This window comes from Cucurbita maxima, unplaced genomic scaffold (genome assembly GCF_002738345.1).
Source record: "Cucurbita maxima cultivar Rimu unplaced genomic scaffold, Cmax_1.0 Cma_Scf00004, whole genome shotgun sequence".
Taxonomy (NCBI): Eukaryota; Viridiplantae; Streptophyta; class Magnoliopsida; order Cucurbitales; family Cucurbitaceae; genus Cucurbita; species Cucurbita maxima.
In genome coordinates, this window is record NW_019272020.1 from 3,391,616 (window position 1) to 3,402,733 (window position 11,118).

Below are 11,118 nucleotides of genomic sequence, written 5' to 3' on the forward strand. Positions count from 1 at the left end.
ACGTATCTTAAATAGGTTAAAAACATAATCTAAACACAACAATAGTTTGGGTACCCACTACCAATGAAAGTTATTAATTAAAAAGTCAAGAAGATAAGACAGACATAAATAAGAGTCGTTCAACTAAAAAAACAAAGTCTTCAAATCTACTTTCCAATGTTAAGCAATATTTATTGTCACTCCATGTTTTTCATTCAGTTACATACAATATGTTAGTAGTCAAATTTATATCATTTAGCGAGAAATTTCATATACTCCTTTTAAGGAAAACATAATTAAAAAAATTCTAAATTTTAATTAGCTCTGTAAAGTTGACCATGAATGTTAGTTTTATGGAGCGCCAAATCTAAATTTTAGACTCCAAATATTACATCATTACATGTCAATGAATTATGATTGTGTTGCCAGACAATCATGTTAATTTTTAGGTTAAAAGTCAAAGGTTGGACTTTTATTAATGTATATATTTAGTCCAAATTTTAAATTGTCGGAACCCGTTTGAAATAAAGTCATTTACAAGTAGAGAAGGGTTCAAATCGACGAGAATTTCCAGTCTATGGTAAGTCAGGTGACCGCGCCTTTTCAGTCGGCCATGGACGAAGCCCCTATTTGTGCACCCACTTGCAGCGCCTTTGTCGATGAAACCACCGACAATGACCGTGAAGAAATTACGGCGCCTGACTCATCTCCGGGGAACTCAACCCGGACGCTTTACGACCCTCCGCCGTGCTCAAATCGATATAGGAAGAAGAAGAAGAAGAAGAAAAAGGTTATTATTGATAACGCCCAAGAACTGATTTACTCGTCCTCTTCTTGTTCTTCTCCCGCAAGATTGATACACAGAGGTGTCAATTGCAAACGCCGACGCCCCAAGGTTCTACTTGTCCAACCGCGGCGTGTCGATTGTGATTTTGAAAGCGTGGCGCTTTTATTGGGGATGTCATTCGCAGCTTTTGTTTCTCAGGTTCGTCTTCTTTTCCTGATTCATAGGGTTTCACAGGCTAGGGTAAATTTTTGCCTCTTGGTTGCGCTGTTTTCGTTTTCATGCTTCTAAACTGCCAAATTTCTCTTAATTCAATGCATAGTTCTTCTTCAAGGAGCTGGATCCCAATTCTATTTAACTAGTGGAAGTTAAATTTGTTTCAACTGGGAAAGCAAATTTAGTGGCTTCCTATTATGGTTCAAATAGTAGAACATTGATGATCACAAAGCTCTAGATTTATGGACTGTTTCTTGCCAAATCATGATGCTATCTTCGTAGGGTTAACCATGTCGTGTTTGTGTGATTCTAGGTGTTTGAGAGGCAGGACATGTCTAGTGAAAGGATGTCTGTTGATCATCTCTCAATGGTACGCTATCGTCTCTATATTATGAATGCCTGAAGAAGTTTTGAGACAAAGTTATTATTATTTTACGTATGTGAAGCAATATTCAATGAATATTAAGAGTAGTACTTTCAAAGTAAGCAGTGTCCCAATGTTCTATGAATTGTGAATTGTTCTGCACTTTGGAGAGGAGAACGAAACATTCCTTACAAGGGTGTGTGGAATCCTTTCCCTAGTAGATGCGTTTTAAAACCTTGAAGGGAAGCCCAAAAAGGAAAACCCAAAGAGGATAATATCTTCTAGCGGTGGGGTTGGGCTGTAGGGTCAGTCTTATTCTAAGGTTCGTATTCATCGTGAATGATTTTACTGCTTTGTTTTGCAACTCTCACGATGTAGCCATAGGTGTGGTTTTAATCTTGATTTGCTGGTTTTGGTCTGGTCTGGTCTGCTTATTGTATGCATTGAGCCATATGATGCAAGATCATCTTGTCTACCTGCAGATTTGCACTTCAGCTATAAGAGAATCTTTGGTCAATGTAAGTTCGATTTCTTACTACAGCTCTTGCCGACTATTTCGTTTTTACATGTTCTTATTCATTCAGCATTGTCCAGAGTCCAAGATGCTGAAGTCCCTTCAACATGCCTGATCTTTGACCGGTTGTATGGAAACAGGTTTTTGGGGACAAGCTCGATTGGTTTTTGAAGAAATTTGAGAAGTCGTTTGGCAGCACGTTAAGAACTCTTAGATCAATTAGTGAATCATCTGCTAGAACTGGTGTGAATTTCTCCAGCAAGCGCAAAGAAGAAAACATCACCGTGGATCTGACCCCTGATAGGAAACGGGATGGGACAAGTAGCTCTAGTCTGGAAGAGTCTTCTAGGACAGATGCCCCTGTTGATCAACTAAGTTTAATTGAAGAGGTAAATGAAAGCGTTTCTGATTCATTGGGTCGGGAGTTAGCTTTGTGTAGACTGACAGACGATGTGCCTTCTATTGCCCCACGGCCAGTTGGTTGCCATAGCAATGAGGTATCCGTTGGCACTTTCGAAAGATCTGTTGTCGAACAGGCACGTTCCAACGATCTTAGAACATTGGAGTTTGGCCTTGCATTGAGGAAATTAAAGTTGAAAGAGACACAAATCGCACTCAATTGTGAATTAAACAATCTTGAGAGGTCGAAATTGGCAATGGGCATATCAAAAGCCTCTTTTAAGGCAGAGAAGTTCAAGAATCAGTTAGAAGACACGAGACAATCGGAACTGCTTAAGAACTGCAGAGACTGTCTCGTTGCTGGTTTTCTTATAATGTTGGTTGCCCTCTCTTATGGAGCATATGTTTATTCATATCAAAGAATCTCTGAAGCTACTTCAATCTGTACACCAACTCAGGCAAGTACAGCTCCTTCTTCCTGTTATGGTTCGCTTCACACACTCGTCGATCTGCAACTTGAAAAATACATACTTTATCAGATGAGTTTTTTCATCACATATTGTTCAAGTTTACATGAGGTTCTATGCTCATTACAGGACTCAAAATCTTGGTGGATGCCAAATCCCATGGCATCTTTGAACTCCGGATGGCATATGTTAAGGTGTCAAGTTCAAGTTGTGAGCCGGTTGGCGTTCGGTGGGATCATGATTCTTGCAATAGCTTACTTGCTAATCCAACGCTCAGCTACTTCAAATCAGGCAATGCCAGTTACTTTCATCGTCTTGTTGCTTGGAGTAGCCTGCGGTTTAGCTGGGAAGTTCTGCATAGACACACTGGGAGGAAGCGGATTGCATTGGCTCATGTTTTGGGAGATCATGTGCTCAATGCACTTATGTGCAAATCTTTTTACATCAGCACTGTTTCTGATCTTACAGGGGCCGGTCGAAGTTTCTCAAGGGAAAAATCGTCACTCAATCTTGCCATATTGGATTCGCCGTGCTGTATTCTACGCCCTTCTTCTTGTATTTCTGCCATTGTTGTGTGGACTGATACCATTTGCAGGTGTAGGTGCATGGAAAGATCATTTTTTTCTCCTGGTTACTGAACTGATTGCAGCAGACGGCTACTGAAGGAAGGATATGGCTGCTTTGGGTTCGAGCTGAGTTGCATTTTATCTTGTAGTAGAATCCTATTTATTGGATTATTTATCTTGTATTAGTTATTATCTAACGGTTGGGCCGTTGGCTTAAGCCCATAGCGCCCAATGGGCTCAGCCACGTGTTAGAGAAAGCCCATATTCCTCAATATTTTAGTCCCTCAAACAATAACACATCCTTAAAATTTACGATTTATTAATTGAATATAATAATAATATATTATTGTTGGGGATGAGAACTGAGAAGAGAGGTCCCCCACGTGGTTAACGTAGCGTCGACCAAGGGAGTTGGGGGGGGAAGGGACGAGACAAGACGCGGAGACGGAGAGGTGGTCCCCGGGGAGGACAAAAAAAGCACGCTTGCCTGCCTGTCTGCTGCACGTGCGCCTACGCCTCTGTGGACTCTGTGCCCTCATAAACTCCACCGCCCGCACGTGTCCCATCCCTCCCCCCATTATTTTAATTCCAGTAATCTTTTCTTTTCCTTTTTCCGTCACCCATCTTATTCTAATTTTTAGGCTATCATTTTCATGCGTAGTTTTTGGATTACGCATATTACTTATGTATTAATCATATAATTAGTATTTTATAATAAGATTTAAATGCCTTTGTATTATATTTATATAAATATTTTAATATAAGGTAGTAGCTAGCAGATCTTCAATGTTCCCATGAGATTACACCACATGCGGAAGCATCCATGAAATAATTTAAAAATCACTATATACATAAATAATAAATATTTTAATGTGAAAATCGAAACTTGGAATATTACGCTTGAATCCGATGCTAATTTCAATTTGTTTTAATTTTTATTTAAAGTTTAATGAACACCGTCAAAATATTAATAATAAACTAAAATTAAATTTAAGGAGAATTAAGTAATTTTATAAGGTGGGACCAAATTAGGAGTGAAGTAGAGTTGGGGATATTGAATTGCGGTTAGAAACAAATAGAAGGCTTCCAAAAGGGAAATTGGAAGGGAGCTTAGAGGAATCAATAATGGTGGCCATTTTGTAGGACCGCTAAGCCGGTGGCGCCCAATCCACTACGCCCTACACCTTACCTTGGTTGGCTTCTTCCTTTGACTCAGACTTTTGGTCAATCTTACTGTATACCTCCATCATTTTTATTTTGTATTTTCTAACGACTAGGGAGCGGACTCGATTAAGAGTCCAAGATAAAGTTAGAATTTGACCCAATATTTTATTTTATGGATTGACCATTTAGTAAATTAACAATTTGCCCTTCTAAATTTTAAGCTTCCATTAATTAAAATTTTAAAATTTTGTAAATATTTAATTTATTCTTTAATATAATAATAAATAAATGGGAACGAGGGGGTTAATAAATAATATGACTTAGAGGCAACCCATCCCGCCAAAATGAGTTTAGCTTAGCGTAATTCCCTCGCTCAAAGCCAACCGATCCACGTGCTTGACAAGTGTTTTACCGGGACCCACCAATGCGACAACTAATTAAAAAATTTTAATAAATAAAAAATTAACGCATAATACTGAAATATAATTTAAGAAAATTTCGGCTGTGGCAATTCGCTAAAATACCCCTAAACATCGGTTGTAATACCCAAACTACCCCAACCAAAGGAAGAATCTACAAGTGCGGTTCCTTGTGAAGATGTTCAACATTGAACGCGCTCTTCTCGCGAAGTTAGCTTGGTGATGCGTTGCACTACTTTTTCTTCACACGCTCTGTTTTCTCTCTCTCTCTCTCTCTCTCTCTCTCTCCCTGATCGAGAATAAACCCTAGATAGAATGAGAAGAAGGTCCATACCGGAGCTGGATTGCCGGTACTGAAGAATTGGGAGCCGCTGCAGAGAGATTTGTTGCTGCTGTCTGAAGAAGTCATGACGGGCAGAGGGCCATCGGGAAGGACGCCGACGTGGAAGGAAAGGGAGAATAATAAGAGGAGGGAGAGGCGTCGGAGGGCCATTGCTGCTAAGATCTACACTGGTCTTAGAGCTCAGGGGAACTATAAGCTTCCTAAACACTGTGACAACAACGAGGTCCTGAAGGCACTCTGTAATGAGGCTGGTTGGGTGGTTGAAGAAGATGGCACCACTTATCGCAAGGTTTTGTGGTTTCTCTCTTTTAATCACTTGCTTTTTAAGTGTACTTACTTTTTCAGCGATTTTGGAATGTGATGATCATGGTCTCTTGTCCAGATCCGTGTTTATTTTAGGTCTTTTGTTACTACTTGCGCGTTTTGTCTTTGGTTCTGTGATTTGATGTTCTTAGATCTGGATATTTGGTAAACCGAGAATTTAAGAATCTATTGATTTGATAAAATGAGTAAGTGACAGTGGCCGAATGAGAAATCAGTGTTGTAGTTTCCTCTTTTAGATCCAGAATTCTTAAGCAGTTGATATGTCTAAATCTTCGAAGTTCATTAGTACGTAAGAAAGGTGTAGCAGTTTATTTATCTCTCCCCAATTTAACGAGCTTTAATTAGGTTTGTCATCTGTGTCGTTCCCTTCTCGATGTCTTAGATGTTGTTTGTATGCTACTAAAAGTTGATGCGCGCGCCATTTTTGGGTGCGTCTCCATCAACTTTTAAGAGTGAAATGCGTAGCAGTTTCTGATTTCGGCAATATGTTTGATTTCTTGTCTATGTTTCTTACCAATTATGTTGTTACCTTGTACAGGGAAGCAAGCCACCTCCGATTGATATTGGCACTTCTGCAAACATGAGTGCCTGTTCCTCTCTTCAACCAAGCCCACAATCTTCCTGCTTCCCGAGTCCTGTACCATCCTACCATGCCAGTCCTTCCTCGTCCTCTTTTCCAAGCCCAACTCGATTTGATGGGAATCCATCTTCTTATCTTCTGCCATTTCTTCAAAATATATCCTCTATACCTGCTAATCTCCCTCCTCTCAGAATATCAAACAGTGCACCTGTCACACCACCTCTCTCTTCCCCGACGTCAAGGGGTTCTAAGCGAAAACCAGACTGGGAGTCCATTCCAAATAGCTATGTAACCTCTTTCCGCCATCCATTCTTTGCTGTATCCGCTCCTTCAAGTCCAACAAGATGCCACCATCTTACACCGGCTACAATCCCCGAATGTGACGAGTCGGACGCTTCAACTGTGGACTCTGGTCGCTGGGTCAGCTTCCAGACTGTGGCACCTTCCGTGGCTCCTCCTTCCCCTACGTTTAATCTGATGAAACCAGTTAGTCAGCAAAACTCTCTCCATGATGCAGTTGACAGACATGGAGCAATGGGCTGGGGTGCTACCTCTGATAGGGGACGAGGCTCCGAGTTTGAATTTGAGAAATTTGAGAGTGGCGCAGTGAAGGCGTGGGAGGGTGAGAGAATTCATGAAGTTGGGGTGGACGACTTGGAGCTTACTCTTGGGGGTGGGAAGGCCCGTTGTTAAGCATCCACACGAAGATATTTATTTCAAGAACTTAAGTGCCTGCTCTTTAAAGATTATTGGTTTATGTTCACAAAATATGTTTACTTTCATTGCTTGGACTTGCACTTCTGCTACCATTAGAAAGATCCTGGTTCGCCTTCTTGCAAAACTCTGAACTCGTTACTACAGCTTGTAGTGGAAGAGCAATCAAAATTTGAGTCAAGGCCCAGGAAAGGACATCATTCGCTACTGGAAAATGAGAAGAACAATGCCATTGTCATGGTTATATATTTTTCCTTCCCTCTCGGAGTGCTTTCAATTTTTTTTCAGGATCGCATGGTCCTTAGAGTAGAGATTGCTCACCTGTATCAGACATTTCTTGTATATAGAATCTGTAATTCATCTTGCTTGGGGCATTATTGATAAAAATTTCCATCTTTGCAGAACGTGATAGAAACGAACAACCAACTGTGGGGGAAAAATTGCTATGAACATTGCCCATTTTCTTCCTGGTCAGTTATGGGTCATTACATTTTTTCTGTCAAGTCAATGTTAAATCTTGAAATACATTGCATGTATGCGACTGACTGAGCTTTCTGCAGTGGTAGCCTGGTGGGGTGGTGTCCTTCCCTGTTGTGCTCTGTGGGTCAGATGAGCAAAGAATCCAAAGGCAGGAGGGGCCGTGGGGCCTCATAAATAGGCCACGAGATGAGTACTCTGTGTTCTTGGCTGGCCAGTGCCAGTGGATCTTTGCGTGCTGCTCTTTTTTCGCAGATTGTTTACGTACCGACCAATTAATTCAGCAACTGCCTCTCAGAATGATCAATAATCTGCTTTATCTATTTCAACACAGCCGTTTATAAAGCCCATCTCCCCAATATTGACATTCTTTTCAGAAGAAATTCAACAGGGCTACAAAATTTTGGGCTTATGTTAACAAATACTTTTTGTTTAGTCTTACAATACTTTACAATGGAAACAATATTCTAAAATGCATAAACCAACAAATTAGAAAACTATATAATATCCATTATTAATAAAAATAAATAAATTGATTTTCAAATGAACGTGGAGCCGTCATCTTGATTGATCAAAACAGTTGACATTAAAAAAAAAAAAAAAAAATGAACATGTGAAGCCGGTGCCATTAAAAAATGGCCCTTCTTTAATGTCTAATTTTAATCTTTAAACTACACATGTATAGAAAATTATCTTAATTGACTATTATTTATACGGTCAATATGATTAATTACGAATACAACCAAACTTACTATTGAAAATTGAATAGACTCAGTCACATAATTGTTTAATCTATGGTCAAATGTATCAGGAATCTTCGAATAAATTAGATAGTATATGAATATTGTCTATACAATATGCTTTTTTTTAATTATGTCATTAGCATTTAAAACCTTTGGTCGCATAATATAATTAAATATTTTATTGTTCAAAGTTTTTGAATAGGAACATCTCATTGAGTATTTTAGTATATCCGAAGAAATTTTGTCATACAATATTAAGAAGCCACGAAAATACATTAATTTTTTGACATTGTCCATGTGGTGCTGTCCCCTTACTCATTTAATTGATCCATTATTCAATTACTTGCATAAATTTATTAGCAATGGTTTTTTTTTTTTTTTGGATTCCACAATATTTTTTTCCCATTATATATAATAAATAGAACAAATATAATTTCTATTATAAAAATATTAGTATCATGTTATAGAACTAAAATTTCAAACTAGAAAAATTATATTTATATATAAAAAGTGGGGTGGGATGGGGCGAGGATGAGGATGGAGACAATCCAGTTCACGCTCCTTTGAGCTAATGGGGAGAAATCTCCTTGATCCCTCCTCCGTTCCATATTTAAACAGAAATTTTTTACTTTGTATGGGCCTCCAACAAGGTCCTGGGTTAAATAAACATATCTAAGCTAATTACAAATATCGACATATTATTTAGGTCCGATATTTTAATTTTTCATTAACATAACAAAAAGTATTTAAATGTCATGAATGTCATACAAATGTGAACTATGAAGCATATGAAAGATATAGGTAGATTGTCAAATATATTTACAACAAAAATTAATACATTAAATAAAGAATTTGATTTCAATTAAGTTTCTTCAAAATAGTTTGCCGTTGCATTAAGCACGATAATTAAGTAATTATGTTGAAGTCAGTACAAAAAAGGAAATAATGCTAATTATGAACCGGCCCCATTTTTCTCCACAATAATTAAGAGAGTTGAAATTTAAAATATTAATAAATCCTAAAAATAATAAATAAACGGAAAAATATTTCTTACTCAACATTTAATTGATTTAAATGTGAATTAATTCTCAAGTACTTGCATTTTTTCTTGCTTAATTGCGTCTTAAACTAATTATAGAATTATTATATTTTATAGTAACTTTTATTTTCTTTAAATTTTTCTGAAATGGCTCTCATTTCTTATTAATAATTAATTTATGAATAAGTCAATAGGTTGATGTTGATTTTAATAGCCGTAGGTATTATCTGATTTCTTCCAAAACATCATCATTATCAAGGAGTAAGTAGCAAAATTGTAAAGTTTTTTTAAATAGTATCGTGACTCATACATTCTCCTAACGAGTTACAGGGGAGTCTCCCATCTTTTTCATGCGGACTTTTTAAATCACAACCGCCCTTCCAAATAATCACACCATTAACTAACAAAACAGCTAATAAATTAACATTATTTGTCGTCTAATAATTTAACAAAAATTATTAAACTAATATGATTATTAGAAAAGTACTGCTATATATGGTTTGTGTTGCTGTATCGGAAGGTCAATGCTTTTATTTTTTTAATTTTAATTATAATATAAATCCATGGTTTTCTTTAAGATAAAATTAATTGTTACGTAATTACGACACGTGGACGGCCAATCTTTCACCATTTTTTTTTTTTTTTTACTCGGTTTCAGCTTTCTTTCATTTTAATCTTTGTTTGAAAATGGAATAAAACATTAAATTTATATAATTAATTACCGACTTGAATTTAAATGAGATTTTTCCAATATTGTAATTTTTTTTTAGAAAATAAAAAATGTATTTAGTTTCGATATTTAAATAAATACCACCATGGACTACAAGCAAGCGTAACACTCAGGATTGGTCGTGTTCTTTGTGTTGTTGTTGTTTTCTGGCATCGCCATGGCTGTTCCAGAACCCAAAACCCACGTGGCATTGCTGGTCAGCCCCGGAATGGGTCATCTAATTCCCTTCCTCGAGCTGGCCGACCGTCTGGTCCTCCACCACAACCTCCAAACCACCCTCTTTGTCGTTAACACGGACTCCTCCTCCGCCGCCGATGCCCTTCTCTTCCAAAAATCCTCCGCCGTCAACATCGTCCCTATTCGTCACTCCTCATCCAGCCTAGACCCAACCGTTCCCGTCGTCGACAGAATCAAGGCCATGATGACTGGCTCTTACCCCCACGTTCGGTCCTACATCGCCGGCGCTGAGCCCCGTCCGGTGGCGCTGATCGTTGACCTTTTCGGAACTGAAGCTATAGCCATGGCCCACGAACTTGGCATGTTGGGCTTTGTTTTCATGCCCACCAGTGCATGGTTCCTCTCGCTTTTTTTCTTTTTCCCATGTATGGACAAACAAATGCTTGACGCCCACGCGTACAACCACGAACCGCTGAGAATCCCGGGTTGCAGCTCGGTCCGGTTCGAGGACACTATCGATGCATTGGAGGTGAGTCTGGAGGAAGTCCATGAGGAATTTCGACGTGTCGCACGGGAGCTTGGAATGGCGGATGGGATCTTGGCAAACACGTGGCAGGATCTGGAGCCCACAACGCTAAAAGCATTGAACGAAGCTGGGACCCTCTGTAATGGGAAAGTCAATAAGGTACCGATTTATCCAATTGGGCCGTTGGCAAGACGTGGCGAGCCCAATTTGGAGAGCGAGGTGTTGAATTGGCTCGACCGGCAACCGGATGAGTCGGTGATATACATCTCGTTTGGGAGTGGAGGGACGTTATGTGCGGAGCAAATCACAGAATTGGCATGGGGGTTGGAGCTGAGTCAGCAGCGGTTTATTTGGGTAATACGGCCACCAGCAGGGACAGATCCCATGGGAGCATTTTTCACGGTGGAAACGGAATCGACGGAGAAGACATCGACGGAATACCTGCCGGAAGGGTTTTTAAAAAGGACGAAAGAGGTGGGTTTAGTGGTTCCGATGTGGGGTCCACAAGCGGAGATTTTGAGGCATAGATCGGTGAGGGGATTTGTGACGCACTGTGGGTGGAACTCGTCGATAGAAAGCATGGTGAACGGAGT

General features: G+C 39.1%; 4 protein-coding genes across 6 annotated transcripts in view; all 4 read left to right on the top strand.

The window, feature by feature from the left end:
• LOC111478507 (vegetative cell wall protein gp1-like) overlaps positions 1 to 11,118 on the top strand; it is a 446,768-nt gene that overhangs the window by 241,705 nt on the left and 193,945 nt on the right. The window lies entirely within an intron of this gene.
• On the top strand, positions 515 to 3,557 carry LOC111478426 (protein CPR-5-like). 2 transcript variants are annotated; one of them, XM_023122678.1, is made up of 5 exons: positions 515 to 968; positions 1,297 to 1,349; positions 1,826 to 1,861; positions 1,998 to 2,714; positions 2,853 to 3,557. In XM_023122678.1, the coding sequence occupies exons 1-5, from the start codon at positions 557 to 559 to the stop codon at positions 3,384 to 3,386; spliced, it is 1,752 nt and encodes a 583-aa protein (XP_022978446.1). In that variant the 5' UTR covers positions 515 to 556; the 3' UTR covers positions 3,387 to 3,557. The 2 variants fall into 2 exon arrangements, with proteins under 2 accessions (XP_022978446.1, XP_022978447.1); XM_023122679.1 differs by having other exon boundaries at positions 515 to 964; positions 1,293 to 1,349.
• Positions 5,051 to 7,720, top strand: LOC111478484 (BES1/BZR1 homolog protein 2-like). Of its 2 annotated transcripts, XR_002717473.1 has the most exons (4): positions 5,051 to 5,504; positions 6,078 to 7,073; positions 7,236 to 7,303; positions 7,394 to 7,720. XR_002717473.1 is itself a non-coding variant. In XM_023122762.1 (2 exons), the coding sequence occupies exons 1-2, from the start codon at positions 5,280 to 5,282 to the stop codon at positions 6,810 to 6,812; spliced, it is 960 nt and encodes a 319-aa protein (XP_022978530.1). In that variant the 5' UTR covers positions 5,051 to 5,279; the 3' UTR covers positions 6,813 to 7,234. The 2 variants fall into 2 exon arrangements, 1 of the variants encoding a protein (XP_022978530.1); XM_023122762.1 differs by lacking the exons at positions 7,236 to 7,303; positions 7,394 to 7,720 and having other exon boundaries at positions 6,078 to 7,234.
• Positions 9,909 to 11,118, top strand: part of LOC111478455 (UDP-glycosyltransferase 72E1-like) — a 1,636-nt gene continuing 426 nt past the window's right edge. The window contains 1 exon segment of the mRNA XM_023122727.1: positions 9,909 to 11,118. This exon segment is cut by the window's right edge and continues 1 nt beyond it. Within this exon segment, the coding sequence (XP_022978495.1) occupies positions 9,980 to 11,118 (1,139 nt within the window). The 5' untranslated portion in view covers positions 9,909 to 9,979.